The sequence below is a fragment of the Schistocerca gregaria genome, chromosome 11 (genome assembly GCF_023897955.1).
Source record: "Schistocerca gregaria isolate iqSchGreg1 chromosome 11, iqSchGreg1.2, whole genome shotgun sequence".
Lineage (NCBI taxonomy): Eukaryota > Metazoa > Arthropoda > Insecta > Orthoptera > Acrididae > Schistocerca > Schistocerca gregaria.
This window is the reverse complement of record NC_064930.1, coordinates 78,351,700-78,376,263: the sequence shown is the minus strand read 5'-3', so window position 1 is coordinate 78,376,263 and position 24,564 is coordinate 78,351,700. Positions and strand designations below refer to the sequence as shown.

At 38.1% G+C, this 24,564-nt stretch overlaps 1 protein-coding gene across 5 annotated transcripts in view; it reads left to right on the top strand.

Annotated features, from left to right (window-relative positions):
* The window catches only part of LOC126295152 (zinc finger protein 93-like), a 65,338-nt gene that overhangs the window by 35,601 nt on the left and 5,173 nt on the right, over positions 1-24,564 (top strand). For 2 of the 5 annotated variants that reach the window (XM_049987443.1, XM_049987444.1), the window contains exon 5: positions 18,600-22,277. In XM_049987443.1, coding sequence (XP_049843400.1) covers positions 18,600-20,103 — 1,504 coding nt within the window. In that variant the 3' untranslated portion in view covers positions 20,104-22,277. Of the gene's footprint in view, positions 1-18,599; positions 22,278-24,564 lie in introns of those variants that run through there. The other 3 variants (XM_049987445.1, XM_049987446.1, XR_007552393.1) reach the window with 2 other exon arrangements.

Sequence of the window (24,564 nt, the reverse complement as noted above, 5' to 3'; positions counted from 1 at the left end):
CAATAGGTTCTCATTCCTATCACATTTGGGAGGTGAGACAGCAGATATGGGTATTGCTTAACATTCCTTTCTTTCCCAGCATGCAAAGACTGAAAACACTTCAAACCCAAACACACCACCATGATCACTAGAGGAAATTGCGCATCATTATCAAAGTAATGGGACTTGAGGGTTTCAGATCATTAGATGCAACTGCCCTATCCTGTGATTCGCATGTGGACACTGCCAACTAGTTCTAAATATTGATAGTTTCATGATGGAACCATGTTGCTGACTCCCCTTTGTGAGACTGACACAAAAGTAAGTCCTTGGTGAAGTTACTCCTATACTGTACTGCAATGGAACATTCATGGCTTGAGAATAAATGTAGGATAACTGAAACTTTTCATTCATAGAAGATAACTTGTGTGTGTGTGTGTGTGTGTGTGTGTGTGTGTGTGTGTGTGTGTGTGACTGGATGCACATAGGTGTATGTGAGGACTAATGTCAACAGACACCAACTGTCTGAATATTTATGACATTTACTCAGTGGCAACAATATATACTGTTTCGATTACCATGCCAAGATCCTTTTTATGAGAAACATTGCTGATGCTTTTATAGAAGTTTGACAACTTTATATTTTTTAGGAGGTATTAACATTAGTATTATACAGCATCTTCAGGGTTCAGGCTGCAAAAACCTTGAGCTCATGAGAAGAGCTATGTTTTCCAAATCCCAAGTGGTAGCATTTACTTTGGCCCGGTAACTTCATTTCCTCCACCTAATCGCTTATCCTACTTCCGTAGACCAGTATCCGCCACCGAGGGGCTTATTGTGTATAACTTACATGAATTTACTGATGTGGATACCACGTGGAGCTAACTGGGCAATATTACACAATCAGCCAATTTTCGAATTTGTTTGTAGTGCCCCAGACATGGGTACATTTCAAGGGAGACTCACATCACTGTATGTGCTGTTGTCCTGTAGTGGAACTAAGTGTAACAGTCAACACAAGGCATCTTGTGCAGTACTTGGTGACAATTCCATTGTTGGTGTACGGAGAACATCAGATTGTTTTGCTTCAAGAGAACACTTGTATTGTTGTGAACTTGAGGTAGCTCCAGAGAGACAAAATTGATACATGAACAGTTCTTGCTTGTCAGCATAGTTAAGAGTCTTGGTAGGGTCTGTAGATGGTTTGGGAGACAGTTCATCTGTGTGCAAAGCTTCATGCAAACAAGCAAGTATACACAGTCCTTTGTTCAGTCATTCATCCTGGTTCCTCCATGTAGATAAAAAAAGTTTCTAACTATTCCATCCAGCTTGTACAGTCACTGAAGTGCATTTTCATCACCAAGTAATATTTTGTGCTGAGCAGGATGTATAGTAGTGGCCAGTGGCACAGACAGGGAGCTGCTTTCACAGAGGAACATTGACATGGCACAGTGACTCAGCAATGGTACAAACACTGCACATGGCTCAACTGCAGTGCCAAGCAGGCAGTGGGTGATGTTGGCCAGTGTAGTGGAAGGTCATGGTGCTGCCCAGAATCTGACTTCGAACTGTTAACTGGACTCGCAATGATGAGTGATTGAAAGCAGGTGGTGGCTGGAGTGCTGTTGGCTTTCCGGACTGGGCATATGGGCAGAGGTCCCTCTTTTGTGGCAGTGATATGGAAGTTGTAGTTGCCCACTCAGTTCGAGGGGCACCTGGCCGATTCCATTATGTGGTCTTATTGCAGTTCCAGGCTCAGATTTATGCTTAAAATTTTATCCAGTTACAGTCTCCTCCCTTCTGCAAAGAAAATTCTCCCATGAATTGTCTGCAATACACTCGTCTTTATTTACAATTATTTGTGATTCATACTTCCACATCATTGTGGCATTACATTGCCTAATACCACTAGCACTTATCTATAGTTTCTCTCAACCACTGGGTTCATATGTTCCCATTTTCACACTTTTTACTTCATTTCAATTTTAGTTTACAAGTGTAACTTCAAAAATAACAACAACATAGGACAGTTTTGTCACACAGAGGCTTTCACCACATTTCACACTTTAATAACTTTTAAAACATTTTAAGAAATACTTTGATAGAGGGCATAAGAAATAAATCTGTTGCAAGCATTACCAATTAGTGGACCAAAACCTGTTGTCTATTCTAGTACAGCAAACCAATAACAAAACGAGACCAAGAAAACAAAACAAAGTGTGTAAGAACCATAAGATAAATTTTTTAAGAAGTCTGAAACTGGCCATTGTTTGATTCAAGTAAACCTTGTTAACCATAGTAGTGGCTGGTTGCTGTTTCAGTTATAAATCTTATTTGACAGAGTTATGGACAATGACACATCTCGCATCCGTGTGGTATCTCAGTGCTTTGGCTGCCTTGATGCAGTGCCCCATGCTGTGAAGACAGTGAAAACTAATGAGATAATACTGTTGTGACTAATCTAGTTGTAATCCATCAACACTGTACCATGGCTTATACCTATTTTAAAAACCTATCTTAACAAACTGAGTACATGCTAACTATTTTCATTGAGCCTGAAATTCTTCAAATTTTATCTCCTAATATTCTTCGTTTAGCCATTACCATAAACCCTACATTATACCTATCTGTAATAGCTGATGTACACGTTAGGAATCATTTTTGCTCATCCTAAAACATTTGCCCTGTAGAATTCTTTAATTGATGCAAAATTCCTTAAGCTTCTTCTGACTTATCGTTACGAAATTTTTGGGATACTGAAGGTTTCCCATTCCTGAGTCAGGCACATTCTGTGTGCTGACTGGAGTGATACCTTTTTTGATGGGAAATCTAACATACTACAGGATGTGACTTGGTGCAGGCAGCTGAATGCCTAGGCAAATTGCACTGGGTGCACATTTCTAGAGTTCAAGTTTTGGCTGTGAGTCTCGTGGCAAATACTACATTTTTATCTAACCCTGGCAATAATGGGGGAAAAATAATGAAAGCTCAAACCAAAGGATGTAAGGAATTACATGAGTGATCTAGCAGTCTCCAAACCATCTCAGTTCTGACACCTAATATAACAGGTACACCAAAATCGTCCCTGTTTGGTGCTCAAATGTAGCAAATGAGGAACATGTGGTGTAGCTGGGGCAAACTGGAGTAAAGTGTAATAATTTGCTTGATGAGATGGGTATAAGTCTTCCTGTCGGCATAGTAAGTTTTGTAGATTATTGGGAAGATGGGTGACACATGTAGGAAAGCTGCAGACAAGCCAATGGGGGACGTACACACAGTCCTTTATTCAGTCATTCAGCTTGATTCCTGTGTTCTCAAAAGTCAAATACACCTCATGTCTCTTGATTATTCAACCTGATTAGTACAGTTTTTGAAGTGCATTTTCTTCTTAAAGTAATATTCTGGGCTGAGCAGGAGGCATAGCAATGGCCAGTGGTGCAGACAGGAAGCTGTTCCACAGAGAAATGTTGACTTGGCATACTGACTCAGCGATGGAGCAGACACAACACATGGCTTAGCTGTGGCACAAAGCAGGCAGTGGGTGTCAGTTGGCAGTGGAAGGTCATTTTGTTTCTCAGAATCTTACGCTGGACTGGTGGCTGGATTTCCAACCGTGGGTGATCGCAAGTCAGTGGCATCTGGAGTCATGTTGGCTGCCTGGGCTGGGCAGTGTGTCCACTTTCACAGCTCGCTGGTGGAAGAGTTACAGCAACAGCGTGGATACACACAGACTGGGTGTAACTTATTGCTCAGCTGCTGGCTGAATGATGACGAGCTGATATGGATGTGGTTAAAGGCTGCTTCCATGCTTTGGCAGTTGTGGAAGGTGCGACAATGTGTCATGCTGAATTATTTGGAGTGAATATAATGACCTTCTGTTGTACTTGGTGGTGGGTAGAGTTGCAGGTCTTCTTCGTTACCAGCCTGGTTTTGTCACATGGACGGCAATGGTATGGAAATTGTATATGTCCACTGAACTTGAGGGTTGCTGACCATCACCTGACTGACACCAGTATGTAACCTCATTGCAGTTTTGGGCTCTGATTTCTGTTTCAAGTTCACCTGTAGTTTTACCACATTAGAATATGGGAAACTTTTAGCCGTGAATTCATTCCACAGAATTTTTTTCTATTGTTTAGCAAGATCACCCAAGATGCAGTAAATAACCAGGAGGAGATAGCTTACCAAAACTTTTATATGAGTTAGGAATGACTGTTAACACTGGGGGGGGGGGGGGGGGGTGGAGCTCAAAGAGAGGGAAAAACAATGCTATGGAAAGCCTAGATGTTGCTTTTTATTTTCAGGGAGTGCTAATTAGGATATCAGTTATAAAACTGTTAATTAGCAAGTACCCTTTCTTTGTGTTGCATTTGGATTCTGTTAGAGAAACTAAACAATGAAACAAAAATCTTTCGTTTTTTACTTAAGAGCTGACTGTCAAGAGACGTTTGTGCTTATGGAAGGAAGCAATTTTGTTTCCTCTTCATAGTAGTTTCCATGATGAGGCCCTCGTCAACTGAAAGGAAAATAACATGAAAAGTTTGGTCAGCATATTTTGGCTATAAATCTAAGAAACTGTTTACTGACTTCCTGCAGCACTCCAACCTGAACAATTCAACTGCTGGAATACTCTGACATCTTCTGTGCTGATAACACCTCTGAGAATTGTAAGAGTTCTTGTGGTGCTCTTTACTAATTGTATTGTGAAAACAGGGGTCTTTTGAATCACCTTTAACATGAGAGATGAGAGTTTCTCCTAGTTTATAAAATTTTCAAATAACTTACAGCAGTGCAGGTAGATGACATCATTAATGGCTTCTGATATTCCAGCAGAAGCATATCTTGCCATTTTCAGGGTATAACTGCAGCAAGTAAGTGTTGGGAAAGGAAATTTAAAACTGCAGTTCACAGAGAAACTCTGGAAAGATAACACAAAGCAAAGATGAGTAACATCTCTAGTTATAAATAGTGAAATCAATGGGTGAGGTAGAATTAATTACATTGTTCTGTTTTTTTGACAAGAAAGAGAGCACGATTCCATGTAGAATTTAGACAAAAACCATCATCTCTTTATAAAGTTACTTTCTAATTTAATTTCAATAGCTTTCTTAATAACATTGTACCAATAGCTGAAAGTGCATGCCAGAATCTGTGTTATATTCCATAGGGTGACCAGTGCCAAGACAGTGCTCTGCAGTAGCCCATTTGTTCAGCTGTTGTAAGCACATGTGCTGCTTGTGCTCAGTAGACTGGTCCTCCACAGTCCTGATAGTCTGATCAATGTATGACATGCCAAAACTGCAAGGAATACAATAGACACAAACCAGTGTCATCCTTAACAGAACCTTAGATGGAGGTCAGAAAACACATTCCACATAATATTCCTGCAAACTATGACCAGTCTTATTGTAAATACTGTCTTTCTAAGGTAGACAGCCCGTAGAGCTTGGTGCCAATTCAGCGTAGTTATCACTTGCTCAGTGCACAGTTGTTTGATAACTGGTGCAATGCACATCTGATGTGTCTTTCACTATATCTATTCTGATGAAATGTGACCTCAGATAAATTAATTCAGCTTACAAACTCTCAGGGTCTGAAGTACCCCTTCATGTTTAACCAGATAGTGACAGCTGTTAGTCCTCAGATACATGTCACTGTGAGTAGATTTCCTATAAATGGCATGCCCCAATGTACCATCAGTCTTCCTCGTGACCAATGCACTGAGGAAAGACACAATATTCAGTTGGATGAAAATAAGGCATTCTAAAAAGTCATTTGAATTCTCACTGCCATAAGGACACACAACAAAAGTAATGTTTGTATGTCTGGGGAAAATAGACCCACACACGTTTCAAAGCTGTCAAGTCAAATGCACACTCCTCAGTGTCTTCCATAAGTGAATTGGCAATAATAGGCGACAGTAGCCTCCCTATCACATCTCCTTCTATCTCCTGATAGTATTGGTCATTGAATAAAAAGTAAGTGGAACTCAACACATGTCAAAATGGATTTGTTAATTCAGCACCAAACCTGACCTCAATCAACAGTAATGAATGAGATAGAGGAAAATGAGTAAAGAGAGAGATCACATCAAAACTTATTGGGATACCAGAGTCATTCAAACACATTCCCCTCTAATTGACATAAGAAATCTGCTGAAATCTTCTAGTGTTGCTCATACAGGCCTACTAGATGACTCAGCAGAGCAACAGCAAGACATTTTGCTACATGATATGTTGTAGCACCAGTGTTACAGTTGGATGAAGAGGAACCCCTTTCTTGTGAATTGTATTGAGGCCATGTATTGGGAACAGCACAATAAAAATTAAGACTCGTGATAGTTTCCTCTGACAAGGAACTTCTCTTCTTCAGGAGGCTTTTAGTCTTTCTCTCAACACTTCTTGTAGGGCCAGCACCTATCCTGCAGTGTGTTGAATCAGACAGTAAGCACTGCAGCTTTTTAACATAATCCTGCTTGTCCAAAACAGTGGTAACATTGCTCTTGTCCACAAGTAAAATAATATTTGGATTGGCTCTTAAGTGAACATAAAGCAACCTTATCAGCTACTGGATGTGCCCCAGTCAGCATATGACGTGTCGCTGCCTCCTCTTCCCTCAACATGAGGAGGTAGTTTAAAAACAGCCTGTTGAACAGGACTAATAAAATAAGTCACTGCCATGCACTTGGGAGTTTGTGCAGAATTTAAACTTTTCGCTAGCATGGATAAATCTGAATTTTCAAAGCTTTCTCCGTTAACTTTATCACAGAACATTGGGATACAGTATTTGTCTCCAAGCCTTGGAAATGTTCAAACTTCATCAAATTCTGGCTGTTACAGACTGAAACTCCCCATTAGACTGTGACCAGAAGCACCGTCCAGCCAATCACAAGAAAAAGCCGAAATTCTTGAGGCAGTCATGAAAAGAATGAAAAAAAAACCTGGGAAAGAAAATCCAACTGTTGATGAATGTGATATAACCTTTCATCAAGAAGAACTATGCCAACACATTGCTTGATGCAATTGGCAGCAGGGGAATTAATGTGATTCACAATTTTGGCAAATGTTGGAACATTATTGTGATCACAACGCACAGGAAAATGACTGTGCATATTGCAATGTTGCTCTGCTGCTGCAAAGTTTATTCAGCCTCCACAAGCAAAAATATATTTCTTCCCCTCTACAGGGAAGAGAGGGGAGGAAATATATCATTAATTGTGGAGGCTGAATAAACTTTTCAGCAGTGGAGTGAGACTATAGTACACACTATCACTTTTGCTGTGGTATTGGGACTAAAATGTTGTTCCGTCAAAGCTGTGCATCATATTAATTCACCTGCCACCAATCGCATCAAGCAAGTGTTGGGCTAGTTCTCGTTCAAGAAAGGTTCCATAACACTCGTCGTTAGTTGGATTTTGTTTCCAAGGAATTGTTTCGGCTTCATTTAATGGTGACTTCAAAAATTTCAAATTTTCATTTTGGTTGGCTGGACGGTACTCCATGGCTGGCCACAGTCTAACTGGGAATTTCAGTCTCTAACTGCCCAGCTTTTGGTGAAGTTTGAACTTTTTATGTCTTGAAGTTAAATACTGTATCTCAACTTCACATGATTAGAGCTTTGACATTGCAGCTTCATCTGTGCAAGGGAAAGGTTTAAATTTTGCACAGACTCCAAGGCATGTGTCAATAGTATATTTTATTAGTACTGTTGAATGGATGTTTTTAAGTGCCTCCTGATGTTGCTAGAAGAGAGGCATGTCTTGTGTTGACTGGAGCATCTACACTCAAGATTAATATCACAATACATAACATTCACTAAGTTGACCCGAATATTGTTATTGTACCTGTGGACAAGAGCTGTGCTACTGTTGGTTTGGACAAGCAGGATTATGTTCAAAAGATGCTATGTTTACTGTCTGATTCAATATGTCACAGGATTGGTGCTGACCCCACAAAAAGTGTTGAGAGAGAGAGAGAGAGAGAGAGAGAGAGAGAGAGAGAGAGAGAGACTAATAGCCTCCAGAAGGAAACTTCCTTGCTGGAGGAAACTATCAAGAGTCGTAATTCTTATTGCACTGTTCCCCACTATATGGCCACTCTAAGGTCCACAAGAAAGGGACTCCTCTTGGTCCGATTGTGAATAACATGGGTGCTCCGACACAACATGTAGCATAAGAGCTTGCTACTTGGTTGAGCCATGTAGTAGGTATGTGTGAGCACCACATTAAGAACTCAGCGGTTTTCTTATTCAAACACATGCCCTCTAGTCAACATGACTCCTGTAGCCTTGTAAGATTCGATGTGTTCTCTCTCTTCACTCATGTTTCTCTGTCTGATTCATTACAGTCAATTGAGGTTAGGTTTGCTCCTGATTTGTTAAATAAATATCGACATGTGTTGACCACTTAATTATCATTTAATGAGCAGTACTGTGAGGAAACAGTTGGTGATGTGATGGGAAGCCCATTGTCACCTAGTATTACCACTCATTTTGTTGTTGTTGTGGTCTTCAGTCCTGCATGCTCTCCATGCTACTCTATTCTGCGCTAGCTTCTTCATCTCCCACTACGTACTGCAGTCTACATCCTTCTAAATCTGCTTAGTGTATTCATCTCTCGGTCACCCTCTATGATTTTTACCCTCCACACTGCCCTTCAATACTAAATTTGTGATCCCTTGATGCCTCAGAACATGCCCTACCAACCGATCCCCTCTTCTAGTCAAGTTGTGCCACAAACTCCTCTTCTCCCCAATTCTATTCAATACTTCATTAGTTATGATCTACCCATCTAATCTTCATTTCAAAAGCTGCTATCCTCTTCTTGTTTAAACTATTTATCGTCCCACAAATACTTTCAGAAACGACTTCCTGACACTTAAATCTATACTCAATGTTAACAAATTTCTCATTTTCAGAAACACTTTCCTTGCCATTGCCAGTCTACATTTTATATTCTCTCTGCTTCAACCATCATCAGTTATTTTGCTCCCCCAATAGCTAAAGTCCTTTACTACTTTAAGTGTTTCATTTCCCAATCTAATTCCCTCAGCATCACCCGACTTAATTGGACTACATTCCATTATCCCCTTTTTGCTTTCGTTGATGTTCGTGTTATATCCTCATTTCAAGACACAGGTCCATTCTATTCAACTGCTCTTCCAAGTCCTTTGATGCCTCTGACAGAATTACAATGTCATCGGCGAACCCTCAAAGTTTTTATTTCTGCTCTCTGGATTTTAATACCTACTCCGAATTTTTCTTTTGTTTCCTTTACTGTTTGCTCAATATACAGACTGAACATCGAGGAGAGGCTACAACCCTGTCTCATTCTCTTCCCAACCACTGCTTCCCTTTCATGCCCCTCGACTCTTATAACTGCCATATGGTTTCTGTACAAATTGTAAATAGCCTTTCGCTCCCTGTATTTTACCCCTGCCACCTTCAGAATTTGAAAGAGAGTATTCCAGTCAACATTGTTGAAAGCTTTCTCGAAGTCTACAAATGTTAGACATATAGGTTTTGCCTTTTCTTAATATAGCTTCTAAAATAAGTCGTAGGGTCAGTATTGCCTCACTGTTCCAACATTTCTACGGAATCCAAACTGATCTTTCCCGAGGTCAGCTTCTACCACTTTTTCCATTTGTCTGTAGAGAATTTGCATTAGTATTTTGGAGTTGTGACTTATTAAACTGGTAGTTCGGTAATTTTCACATCTGTCAACACCTGCTTTCTTTGGGATTGGAATTATTGTATTCTTCTTGAAGTCTGAGGGTATTTCGCCTGTCTCATACATCTTGCTCACCAGATGATTGAGTTTTTGTCAGGACTGGCTCTCCCAAGGCTATCAGTAGTTCTAATGGAATGTTGTCTACTCTCGGGGCCTTGCTTTGACTTAGGTCTTTCAATGCTCTATCAAACTCTTCATGCAGTATATCATCTCCCATTTCATCTTCATCTACAACCTCTTCCAATTCTATAATGTTGCCCTCAAGTAGATCACCCTTGTATAGACCCTCTATATACTCCTTCCACCTTTTTGCTTTTCCTTCTTTGATTAGAACTGCGTTTCCACCTGAGCTCTTGATATTCATACAAGTGGTTCTCTTGTCTCCGAAGGTCTCTATTTTTTCTGTATGCAGTATCTATCTTACTCCTAGTGAGATAAGCCTCTACATCCTTACATTTGTCCTCTAGTCATGCATGCTTAGCCATTTTGCACTTCCTGTTGATCTCATTTTTGAGACATTTGTATTCCTTTTTGCCTGCTTCATTTACTGTGTTTTTATATTTTCTTCTTTCATCAATTAAATTCAAAATTTCTTCTGTCACCCAGGGATTTCTACTAACCCTCGTCTTTTTACCTACTTGATTCTCTGTTGCCTTCACTACTTCATCCCTGAAAGCTACCCATTCTTCTTCTACTGTATTTCTTTCCCCCGTTCTTGTCAGTTGTTCCTTTATGCTCTCCCTGAAAATCTGTACAACCTCTGGTTTAGTCAGTTTATCCAGGTCCCATCTCCTTAAATTCCCACTTTTTTCAGTTTCTTTAGTTTTAATCTACAGTTCATAACCAATAGATTGTGGTCAGAGTTCACATCTGCCACTGGAAATGTCTTACAATTTAAAACCTGGTTCCTAAATCTCTATTTTACCATTATATAATTTATCTGAAACCTGTCAGTATCTCCAGGCTTTTCCCATGTATACAACCTTCTTTTATGATTCTTGAACCAAGTGTTACCTATGATTGTGCTCTGTGCAAAATTCCAGCAGGGGCTTCCTCTTTAATTTCTTACCCCCAATGCAAATTCACCTACTAAGTTTCCTTCTCTTCCTTTTCCTACTATTGAATTCCAGTCACCCATGACTATTAAATTTTCGTCTCCCTTCACTATCTGAATAATTTCTTTTATCTCATCATACATTTCTTCAATTTCATCATCATCTGCAGAGCTAGTTGGCATATAGACTTGTACTACTGTTATAGGCGTGGGCTTCATGTCTATCTTGGCCAGAACAATGCGTTCTCTGTGCTGTTTGTAGTATCTTACCCGCATTCCTATTGTTTTATTAAACCTACTCCTGCATTACCCCTATTTGATTTTGTATTGATAACCCTGCATTCACCTCACCAAAAGTCTTGTTCCTCCTGCCACCGAACTTCACTAATTCCCACTATATCTAACTTTAACCTATCCATTTCCTTTTTTAAATTTTCTAAGCTACCTGCCCTATTAAGGGATCTGACATTCCACGCTCTGATCTGCAGAATGCCAGTTTTCTTTCTCCTGATAACGGCGTCTTCCTGAGTAATCCCCGCCCAGAGATCTGAATGGGGGACTATTTTACCTCTGGAATATTTTACCCAAGAGGATGCCATCATCATTTATCCATACAGTAAAGCTGCATGCCCTCGGGAAAAATTATGGCCGTAGTTTCCCCTTGCTTTCAGCCGTTTGCAGTACCAGCACAGCAAGGCCGTTTTGGTTAGTGTTACAAGGCCAGATCAGTCAATCATCCAGACTGTTGACCCTGCAACTACTAAAAAGGCTGCTGCCCTTTTTCAGGAACCATATGTTTGTCTGGCCTCTCAAAAGATACTTCTCCGTTGTGGTTACACCTATGGTAAGGCTGTATCGCTGTGGCCCGCAAGCCTCCCCACCAACGGCAAGGTCTATGGTTCATGGAAGACTTTTAGAATGTGCCTTGGATTTGGCTGCTTTCAAACCTAGCTGGGTCTTCTTTTTTTATGATATATAGATGATACATCTGTTCTTTGTCCTCAAGGCATTGTGAATTCGAATGACTTTTTGGAACACCTGAATTTCATTCACCTGAAGATTTTGTTTCATGATGGGATTTGAAAAGGATGGCTGTCTTTCTTTCCTTAATGTGTTGGTGAGGAGGAAGACTGATGTTACACTGGGGCAAGCCAGTTATAGACAGCCTACTCACAGTGACTGCATCTGTGGGCTGATAGCTGTCACTATATGGTTCAACATGAAAGGCTGCTTTATACCTTGATTCACAAGGCTCACATAATTCCAGACCCCAAGAGTTTGTTAGCTGAATTTGCCCATCTCAAAGACACTTTTCATCTGAATGATTATACTGAAAGACAGAACAGATGTGTTGCACTATTAACCAACTGTGGCCTGGGTGAGTGATGATAATACTGAGATGGCACCAAAGTCTAAGGCCTTTTTGCCTTACACATGGGTTATTTCAAACAGGATTGGTTGTATCTTGCAGAACTGTGATGTGAAATGTGTTTTTCAACCACCATCTAAGATCAGGATCCATTTAGGATCTATACAGAATGATCTTGGTTTGCAGAAGGTGGGTGTCGTGTATTCCTTGCAGTTGTGGCAAGTTGTATATTGGCCACATTTTCTGGACTCTGGGAGACCAGTCTACTGGGCATAAGTGGCACACATACTTAAAACATCTGATAGAATTGGCTATTGCAGAACATTGTGTTAGTGCTGGTCATCCTATGGAACAACACAACATGGAGATTTTGGCATGTACTTCTAGCTGTTGGTACAGTGTTAGTAAGGAAGCTGTTGAAGTAAAAATTAGCAAATAACCTTATAAATAGAGTTGTTGGTGTCTGTTTAAATTCTGTATGGAATCCTGGTATCTCCCTCGTCAAAAACCAGGGACAGAGTTAATGCTACTTCACCCACTGATTATTAATTTCACTGTTGATAACTACTGATGTCATTCATCTTTACTATGTGTGTGTGTGTGTGTGTGTGTGTGTGTGTGTGTGTGTGTGTGTGTGTGTGTGTGTATCTTTCCAGAGATTCTCTGCGGACCAAGGATTTAAATTCCCTAGGACAGCACTTACTTGCTGGAGATGCCCCTTAAAAGTAGCAAGGTGTGCTCGTGTTGAAATGTCAGTTGTTTACGACATTCCCCTGTTGCATTCCTCTACATTATTTGAACGTCTCAGATTCACTAGTCATCTGCTTGGTATAATGTGGCCTACTTGGAGCGAGCTGTATAAGAAATGTGTCATGTAGGCCATGTCTGATAGGTTTATTTTTAAACACAGAATGACGTACAGTGTTCTGCATTTACTCAGCAACTGGATTTTAGAAACAACCCCATTTTATTGTGATTTCTTAAATAAACATTTTTTATGCCTAGCATCAGTGACACTGTGTGTAACTATTCCAAGCAATGAGTACTCTCTACCAGTCTAGTGAATAACTGTAAATGTTTTGATTAATTGCCTAACAAATGTATTTGGTCATTTACATTAAATATTTCAAAGCTGATGTGTAAATATAGGTACATGGGTCTTGGGAACTGACCAGTTGACAAAGCTCATGAAAAGAGGAAGTTTCATTAAGAACTCATTTAAATTTTCTTCTTATTTGCAAATAGTATGCTTGAGAAAGAGGTTGGAATTGTGTAGGAGGGAGTTACTCTGAAGGGGTAGACGTCATATTCCTCACCATAACTAAAGAAAATAATAACCTCACTTTCAACTTGGGCCAAAAGTGCACATGAGCATATATAATCTAATTGCTCAATCAACCAGACACAGATAGCAGTGTGGTATATGCTGCCCAAAGCATAGTCTCTCACTTAGTAAACATTCATATCAGCAAGATATATTGTGGGCCAATGGTAGAGACTGACAACTGAAATCAAATCACTACTGCAAAAGAGGAAGCAGCACATAGGTCTTAACAATGTATAGTAACAACATATAGAAGGGTATTAATCACTCAATGTAAAACTGAAAAACTATTATTAATTTTTTTACATACATAAGTTAACATGGGGTGTGTAACATATTCAAAAGAAGACCTCTACATCAGTTACAGAACTAATGAAATACTACACATACACAAGTTCAAAATGAAGATTGTAGCAGATAAGTACACAGGAATAGCAATGTATTACTTACTCATACAAGAATGGATCTACAGAATCCAGTATGAGGGACAAACCTAGAGAATATTCCATTAGAGACGTGAAGAGGTATAGAGCTAAAATAAAAAAAAAGTGTACATGTGCCAGATACCATGCAAAACAAAACTATACATCCAGCACAACACACAAAAAGTCAGAAGCAGTTCACTCTGCTCAGCAGAAGTTGTCCACTTGGCTAACAGCCTCCTGCATTGTCCAGATGTTTTACTTTTTAGTTTTACTTTGTGAGATATCAGCCGACAGTATGAGAGATGTTTTTTCTTTTAAATTGACAATACACAGTACACTTCAAAGCAGTTCATGTTGCGCATGCCAAAAATCATTCTGTGGTGACATTATTACACTGGCTGCTCATCATAGTTTCAAGTTTATTTTTCAAGGCATTACTCCACAGTATAGACCACTGTATGATGATTTATTTTTAGCTTCATTATCCACAGTAAATGTTGAAACCACATATTTTATACTAAAATAAGCTTAAAAACTGCATTCATGATCTCACACTGTTCCTACTCTCATGCACACAATGGTCAGTTTCTTAATATCTTTCTCATGAGAACCTTTCACCTAGTAACATCTCTATGTATTTCTAAAGCTTGAGTTCTCTGACATAGCACTGCAATATTCACGCTGTGTAAGCAACAGAAAAAATGGTAAACAACAATTTCATAAATAACAATTACAAAATGTGTATAAAAAACAAAATAACAAAGCCTGAGCTGTTCAAACACTCTCCTTAGTACACCCCCACCCCAGATTGCACTGTTATAGCGGTATATTTGTGTGTCCTCTGCCTCCTATTTTATGTTTTGATATTTGAACTTCTCATGATAAATTGACTAACTCAAATGAAGTATGTCGTTTGTGCATTTCTTGTGTTCACACAACCCTTCATAAGTTGGTACTTTAGTCATCAGTAGGACAGAGACAGAATCAAATACCACATATCATTACAATAAACAAATGTGAAAATAAGTCATTTTACTTTAAAATTCGTAAACTATTTTAGCTGTAATCCCAATAAAATGATCTAGGCTATAAAAGAAGCAAATACATTTGCCTTACTATGAGGCCTGTTAAAAAATTCTGGAACATCCATAACTTAACACCACTGGTGTGTTGGAGTGAAATGCAGCTAGGATCCCTGCACGTGCCTGTGTTTAATGTGTAGTTGCTAGAAGTTTCATTGTTTTATGTCTGTTATTGTTCAGTGCTTTATTGAATAGAACATTGTGTTCCACAGTTTTCAAATTTTGGGATGGCAGAGTTAGAGCAGCAATGAATCTGCATTAAAATTTACACAGACAAGCCAAATGATGCAGGAAGCCTATGGTGATGAGTGCTTAAGTGAAATGAGTGTGCTGCCTCATCTTCTGTACTGCCGAGACCTGGCCGCTGCAGACTTTTTTTGTTTCCAAGTTGAAAACCCTGTTGAAAAGATGAATATTTGCCGTGATAGATAAGATAAAAGAAAATCTGCAGATAGCATTTCGCATTACCTAGTAAGAAGCAGACCAAGTCTACTTCTGGAAGTGGAAATGGTATTGGGAGCAGTATATCAACTGTGGAGGAGAGTTTCGAAAGAGATCGTGCATAAGAAGTAAAAGATAAACACAGAGGAATTTTATGAACAAAGTTCTGGAAATTTTTGAACAGTCTTCGTACAAGAAAAATAATACAATTCAGATTTTATATATGCTTCTGATTTTACTTTTTTATTCTTTTTATTGATACACCATGTATATGTTTTTTTTACAACTTCAGTTTCTGTAGTCCACATACAGAAAATTTCTCCTCCTGCCTGTTCATCACTGCCTCATCAACCAAAAACTACAGACGTTTTCTGAAACTACTGTATATCAGTAGTATACAGTCTTGATAGTATGTTACAGTTTCCTTCTTGATCACAGTAGCTGCAGGTGGCAGTGTAGACCAAACAAGCTCTGCTAAACAAACATGAAGCGTACCAACATGACACAACTTGTTACTCATTCATTACAACAGTTTGAATTCTGTAGTTTCATACAGGCTCTTTTTATATAACAATCTGTGATGTGCATCAGAAACCATTTACTTTTCAAACAAATTGCTACACATTCACAGCATTGTAGTATTTGATTATTAGTTTATTAATATTTTTTCATGGCAAGAACTTAGCTCTTTACCAGTGTTCCACACACTGAACAGTACATACAAAGCTGTCAGTTCAGTTCAACTGTCCTTTCCATGCCTCTCTTGATAGTTTCCCCTCATTAGTTCAAGATGCAATAAACTATAATGAAACCAACCTAATCTGTATTCAAGATACACATTGAAACAGTACATGTTGTGCCCACTGAAACCACTCTGTGGTGAATGACTGTTGTCTGCACATTGCAGGTTCAAGTTTATTTTTGGAGATCGGACTCTACAATATGAATCACTATATTACGTTTAGCTCTTAGTTTCATGTTAAATACTGGAACTGCATACATTGTACCAAAACAACAGTCTCAAAACTACAGCCATGATCTCAGAATATACCCTCCATATCACACCACAGTCATTTTCTTACACACCTCCTCTAGATACACCTTTTTTACAACAGCTAGGAACTTCTCATTACATTTCTAAAGCTCCACTTCTGTTGCATACCATTACAATATTCAAAATATGTATAAATACAAAACTTCATAAAAAATGGAGAATGACATTTCTGTAAACAGCAACTACAAAGTTTCAAAATGTAAACTATTGTTACAGCCATCAAAGAACAAACAAAAGACAAAATAAAATTATAAACAGCCAACCAGTTGCAATGGATAAAGAAATTCTTCACCTAGGTTTTGACAAATATAAATTTGTCTTCTTCAGAAGGTAACAATTTAACATAAGTAAGGACTAATGTACCATCACCATTTTTACAATTGTTGGCATAGATCCATGTGTAAAAACAGCAATGGTACATTAGGTCTTACTTGTGTAAAATTGCTACCTTCTGAAGAAGACAAATTTATATTTGTCAAAACCTAGGTAAAGAATTTCTTTATCCATTGCAACTGGTTGGCTGTTCATAATTTTATTACATGAAACTGTTGCTGTTGTGCAGCTATGTTAAAAAAAAGACAAAGAAAAGAAAACAAAAAACATTAATTTACAATAGTTTTTTCACACCTGAAATGCACCCACTGTGAAGGGGTTACTGCATGTGGAATGATAGGGTCCTAAAATGACAGCGGTAGCACAGGTACCAGCTGCCATCATTGGCAGTAGGGTAGTGTCCCCTGTGTCCAGTGGTGATGTGGACATTGGTGTGTGGAATAATAGGTGATCAGGTTTTTGGGAGTCTTAAAATATTTCAGAATGGCTGGGCACTGTATATGTATTGGCAGATTTACAGCTATTTCCATACTGTCAAACAATTTCTGTTTACAAAGTGCCAACAACACACATGTTCTGTTGCAAACCTCTATAAATCTGTGTCATTCATATTTATATATGAAGCACATTTGTTTGTTTTGCCACTTGTTGATCTGACATTGTTTTGAATTAGTGTAGCCGTTATACACTTGGTCAAGTTCCAGAATAATCAGCCAGCTTGCTGTAGTAGTTGATTCACTTGGAAACAAATAGAAAAATTTGTTTTAACTGATAAAGCAAATTTATCATTGATAGTTGTACCATTTTCTATCCTGAGCTGAAAGTGTTTTCCAAAACAGAGAAGGGGGGGGGGCTTAAAAAGCATAATTTTATTTTAATTTTTTATGTTATAGTAATCTAAAACTCTGTTTTACTTTGTGTTAATATTTGTTGTGTTAATATTTGTCATGTGTAGAAGCTGTTGAGTACTAAACTGGAAGCTGTTAGTACGTGAGATTAATGCTGAAACAGTAAGGATATAAAATCAGTGAAAAACAGTCTAGATCAAAATTATTTTAATAAAATGACCTGTTTCAGCCTAGTGGTTGGCCATCTTCAGAGCTGTACCATCAGCTAAAGTTGACAACGTCTAGAACACTCAGTTGCCCTCAGTCACTGAAACTGGTGAGCAACAGATCAACTGTCTGCTCTAAACATCGTGAACCTCAGCTGGTGGTTCTGCTCCAAAGATGGCGTAACACGAGGATGAAACTGGTCATTTTAGTAACATAACCATCATGATCTAGACTGGTTTTTCTCTGATTTTATATAACTTAGAAGATCTCTGTTTTCCAAAAATGTCCCCAAAAATTTAGGAAGGACATAGTATTAAGCAGATTTATTATGCATCTCAACTAAATCTGAAATAGATTGCACCTTCCACTTTCAGGATTATCTAATGCACAATGAGATAAATTATTTTGATAAATATGATAAATTGGTGTGTACAATTAGCTTGCAGCACCATAGTTTACAAAAAGTTGTGACTTATAAATTACAATATCTTCTAAAAATGTTGCAAATGAAGTAAACAGTAAATGAGGTTGGTCGCTATTGAAATTCCTCCCATTTTGTTTATAAAGGGGCTTTTCTGCTGCAAAATTTTATTCTCATAGAATTTCATGATAATTCTCTTCACTAATATTTGCTGAGTATGTAATTTCTGAAGCTTATACTTATATGACCTTTGAGTTTTATTTCTGGATTTGTGGACATTGAAATATTGTCTGTGTGTTTCTGATTTATTCAGCATTCTTCTCTTCTTTCTCCAGGTTGATTCAACGTAGGGGTGATAGTTGTGGCATTTCATTTCAAGAAAGTATTAATGCAAGAGTTGTCCATGATGAACAGAAGATAGGCACATGGGAATCAACAAATTTCACCATGTTTGGTACACACACAGGAGGATTGACCTCACAAGAAGATAACGTACTCTGCACGAAACTAAAATATCGTTCGAGGGAAAAAGAACTACAGAAATTTAGTTGCAGTTTCTGCCTACAGAGCTTTCCCTCAAAATATAAACTCATAAAGCATGTCTTCACACACATAGATGGTGTGCAGCCGCCTGTATATATTTGTAAGTTGTGTGGTGAAGTATTTCCCAATAATGGTAGCTTAAACAAACATGGGAAAATGGGTGTGTGTGATGAAGTTTTACTTGCCGGTATTAATGAGAAATTTGACTCTAGTTATAACCCCAAAAAAACTGCCTTCTTGGATCATGATCAAGAACTTCCTATGTCGGAACAGAGTGAGAAGCAGTCTTCATCTAAGGACTCTGGGAAGACTTTAAAAAAAACCTTTAATGACGTTTGTAACATGCGAACTATTTCACACAACTCAAAGAAACGAGACAGAGGTGAAAGTAATTCAACTTTAACAGCAGCTGTTAAAGTCAGTACAAACACTGTTGGACTTACTGTAAAGAGACCCCACAAATGTGATATATGTGGCAACTGCTTTACGCAGCTGGGTTCTCTAAAGAGCCATATATTAATTCACACTGGGAAGAAACCTCACAAATGCGATGTGTGTGGTAAATCTTTTACACAATTGGGTACTCTCAAGAGCCACGTCTTAATACACACTGGAAAAAGACCACACAAATGTGACATTTGTGGCAAATCTTTTACTCAGTTGAGTACTCTCAAGACACATTCATCATTACACGGAGGAAAGAGACCACACACTTGTGAAATATGTGGCAAATCGTTTGCTCTGTTGCGTGGTCTCAAGTGCCACTCATTAATACATGCTGGTATAAAACCACACAAATGTAATATTTGTGGTAATTCTTTCACTCAGTTGGGTCATCTCAAGGAGCATGTATTAATACACATAGGAATAAGACCACACAAATGTCATGTATGTGGCAAATCTTATACCCAGTCAAATACTCTCAAGAAACATGCATTGACACACATGGGTAAGAGACCATACAAGTGTGATATTTGTGGCATGTCTTTTACTCAATCGGGTAATCTGAAGACTCACTCCTTAATACACACTGGACAGAAACCTCATAAATGTGATATCTGTGGCAAGTCTTTTGTCCAGTCAGGTACTCTAAAGAGCCACAGAATAATACACACTGGAAAGAGACCGCACAAATGTGGTAGTTGTAACAAATCTTTTACTGATATACGCAATCTCAAGAGACACGAATTAATACACACTGGTAAGAGACCCCACAAATGTGATATCTGTGGCAAATGTTTTAATCAGTTGGGCAATCTCAAGAGGCATGTATTATTACATACTGGAAAGGAATAAGAACATCAATATCTGTGGATGGTGCCCTCAAGATGAATAGAGCATGCAACAGCATGAAAAATCATTTTTGCAGCTTGACATTTGGATAAATTGCTGTATTAGGTAATGCAGACATATCACTTTAATGATTTTTGGTGTTTGTCACTATGCTCCTGTCAAAGTGAAGACCAGAAGTTGCTCAACTGTAAGAAATCTCTTGAATGTTGGAGTAATCATAAGTACCATGTAGCATTCAGTGCTCTAGATAAGGCAGGGAAATGTAATGATATTTTGCATGTCACTTCAAGGATGGTGTCATTCTGAGACCCATGGAGCTGTAAATGATAGGCAGAAGGAGGTGGTTAAAATAAACGTTTGTGACACCCTTCACTCAGGAAAGTAATCTCAACATTTGAGAAAGATGGCAAAACTTGTACAGTTATAGAAGTTACTTCTCAGAGGTATGCTTTCAATACACTAATGTTGTGAAAGTAACTAAGTGTATATCTATGATTCTATGTTATAAAATGCCTCTTAGTGTCAAAATACACAGGTGGGTGTAAACATCATGAGAACTGCCTAATAGTGTGGTGGTCCACCATTGGAATATACTACTGGAAATATTCTGCTTGGTATGGCCTTGTGATGTGGTTAGTTATCCTACTGGAAGATGCTATTATCTTCAGGGAAGATATCAAGCATGAATGGATGCAGGTGGTAGCAATAATGTTTATGTAGAGTCCAGTGGTGAGGTATATGTCAATACTACATGGCCTATAGCACCCCAGATGAATGTCTGCTATGTCACAATTTTGGACTCAAATGCTTGTATCTGGGTATGATCATTGATGTGGTGCAACAAGAAAGTCACTCATTCAGCATGGTGACCAAATCCATTGACAAAATACAATGCTGTTGGTGCAGTATGTAGAATTTGTGTGCTTCGGAGCCTCATGTTCAGCAATGTGTCCTGAATGGTGTGCAACTACACAAAGTAGCAAGTTTATGGTTTCACTGCCCTGCAAACACTTTCCTTGCATGCTCACAACAGTAGCACACCAACAACACACGAACTTTGCCACCTCCTAGAAGCTCATTGCCAACCACCAGGACATAACAAACTGCTCTTTGATTATATCACTTATATCAGTGGATTTACAACTTTGGGTCCCATAGCATCGCTAGAATGATTCCCCATTCATATACCTTGTGTATGACATTGTACATGGCAGTAGGTGGCATTTGACCTCCTGTTCGATGGCAGTCATAATATTTTGGTTCATCAGTGTATCTTGACAGAAGGCAGCCAGTTGGTAATGTGTAGTTTCGCAATTCTTATCATAATTGGTAGCCTTTTGTACTAAATGCCGCTGTCTATTAGAGAGCTGTATTTCTTTTGAAATGTGTGTTATGTATTACACAGCTCTATCTGAGATTCAGAATAAATAAAGATTAGTACCGTGTATAAAAACTTTTGTTTGTCATTGTTTATCAGTGTGTAAATAAATTTGCAAATGAGTGCATTGTCTAGTGTTAATCTCTAATTCCAGTTGCTTGAATAAAATGCAATGACAACACTCAAATGACCTGCAAGTATGATTGCTAACAACCTGAATTTAACCCAGATACATAAATTTTCATTATACTAAGCAAATATATTAAATGGCAATAATTTTAATTGCTTCCTTTGTTTTATTTTAACACACTAACTCCTGCACACTTAAGAGATGGATTTTTCACTATGTTAGTTGGTCACAAAGGCTCTATGATGGTTAGCAGGCCCATTGCATCTGATGTGCAATCCTCCATTGTTGCCCATGGCCTCATGGCAGTTGATGTGTTAAACATGATTGAAGTGCATCTAATGTTGTAATTCCTGTGAATAAGCACGATCTTTTTTGAAATATCTGCTACTGCTCTATTTTATTTAAAAATGTTTATTTTTAGGATCAGTTTATTTTCTACTTCCTGCCAATTTTTTGTTGGTGTAAAATATCTGCTTTGCTATGTCATGTAATACCTGGAGTGACTTCATGTAGTTATAATAAAGTAAGCAGCATCCTTCAATATTGCAACACTTTCAGCTGTGTGGATTTGCAGTGATGTTATGACACTTTAATGTTTCGCTCTTGCAACGTAATACTGTCCTGCAATATGTAGTATCACAGCGATTTTAGATATTAAGCAAAGTTGACCTATTGACTATCTCTCATCCAGTATTCTTTAGACATGACAGAGTGAAAAATACATAGATTTCAAATTTTGGAATATTTTTGTCATTTTGTTACATTATTTTGTGCAGTTATTTCTTTGCTCATTTTTGGTTCAGTTCCTGTTGTACTGTAGTGTTGATATTCTGATTTAGTAATAATGGACACACAAGCTGTATTCCCAGGAATGACGACTTTTAACAATAACTTCAACAATTATTGCTCAAGTAAGAACAGATCTCATAATTTACAAATGTACAATGGTATTTCCCACCATGACTCTTTAATTTTAACTTGTACTCATCCATTTTCAGAATCTCATCACTGAAAATGAGAAGATATTCTCAACACAAATTAAGTAAAGAAACCGTCAGTATTATGTTGTGTGTATTTAGATGATAAAGTAGAAATGACAGTCAAGAGTAACAACATTGCCAACATCATCATGTGATATTCTCGATGATTTCTGCGGAAATACACCTCCAGATGCCATAAGTTCAAAAACGACATCGTCATATCAAAATGCTTACATTCCATATGATGCATATTCCATTATTCATTATTAGATGTACATACGTTCACTGCATGAGAGTTAATCCATAGCTGAATTGAAGTTGCAAATTAAAAAAAATTAATTTCATAATTCCATTATTAGTAAAAATAACATGTCACCATAGCAATAGAAGTTTACATGGCTAACACGTTGCCAACCTAAAAGTACTAAGAAAAAATCATCTAGCAGATGATAGTAGCCAAGATTTATGTTTCATAAGTTAGCTCAGCAACAGTTTTCATGAAGCAGTTCTGTTTAAAGGCAAGACAATCAACAGTCAAAAGGCATTTTAAGTAACCTTATTGTTGACTGGATCCAGGATGAAACATAAAAATAAAGTGTGTCAATATTAAATAGTATTCACAGCAAAAAGTGCAGTTCTTTGAATTTAGAATTAACCACATTTGTTGGAAGACAATACTGGTTACATTTAAAGATAAAAATATCTACTTCTTGCTAAACTATAAGTTGTTAGCATGCTGTGTTTGAATGTAGTTTATCAAAATTTAACTGTGAATCAAGTTGTTAAAGTAACATTGTTTAGCAAGGCTTAATCAAATAATCATTGATATGTTGTATGTTAGGAGCAAGGGGTAAGTTAATTCTGGGCCCTGCATAGGGTGACTGGTGTAGCCCACTGATGTATTTATACCTGTACATTCGTCAACATGAACCTATAAGGTTCAACATCTGTGTAATTTCCCATGTTTTTAGTTGTTGTTACTAGTACTTTTATGTAAACCAACAGATCAGTGTACATGAGTATCTCACTATAGGGGTTATGTATAGTGTTTTCTTTTTGTAGCATGTATTCCATGATATTCCAGTCAGGTGATTTTCAATGAAGGTAAAAGTCTATAGAACAAGTCCATGACAAGGTTGTTGGCCTGACTGCAGCAAGAATGCAGACTTTCTGTTTGATGTGTCACTAGAAGGTGGAGGGCTGACAGGTCCCAGACTCCAGCCACCTTTCATAATTTGAAAGTAGGCTGAGTGGACTGGAATGAGGAGAAATCTTTCCTCCTATCCAGGATTGAACTTGGCGCCACCTGGGCTAGAGTTTAGTGCTCTACCCACTGGTCTACCAGGGCCCTAATTTTTAGAAGTAATGCTGTGATGCAAGTTTCAGACATCCCTTAAGTGTTCATATTGCTATCAATATTAGTTTTCTGTGCAGACAGAGTTAAGTCTTCATCTAAAATAACTTCCAGGGAAGAAATACATTTCCTTTTTTTTTTCTTTTTTTTCTTTTTTTTAATACTCCAATGAAAACGATGGTTGTTCAAATGTTAGTGAAGAAGACAGGACAATAAAATGATTTTGGTACAGAGATAACAATAATGAAACAAACAACTCTACATCCTGAATAATTAACCAGTGGAGAACAACAATTACAACATGAAATATATTCAATTTCAGGTATGGAGATGGCTAACATCGTGGCTCAGAAGTAGTATAGTTTGACCTTACTAGTGATAAGAACTGGCAAAATGAAGACGACACACAAATTAGCAATATTCAGTACGTGAAAATTTTGCAAATACCTGAAAATGTGACAGCTGTAGACGCAAGTGGAGTGCAACAAAAGAAAAAGTCGTAAAACCTCAGCCTGAAATCTAGTCACTTGTAGTCTTGTGAGTACAGAAGCTGTGCAGTGTACAAGACATGAAGTGGATTGTGGGCAGAAAGCCACAACAACTGGGCACAGAAATTAAAATG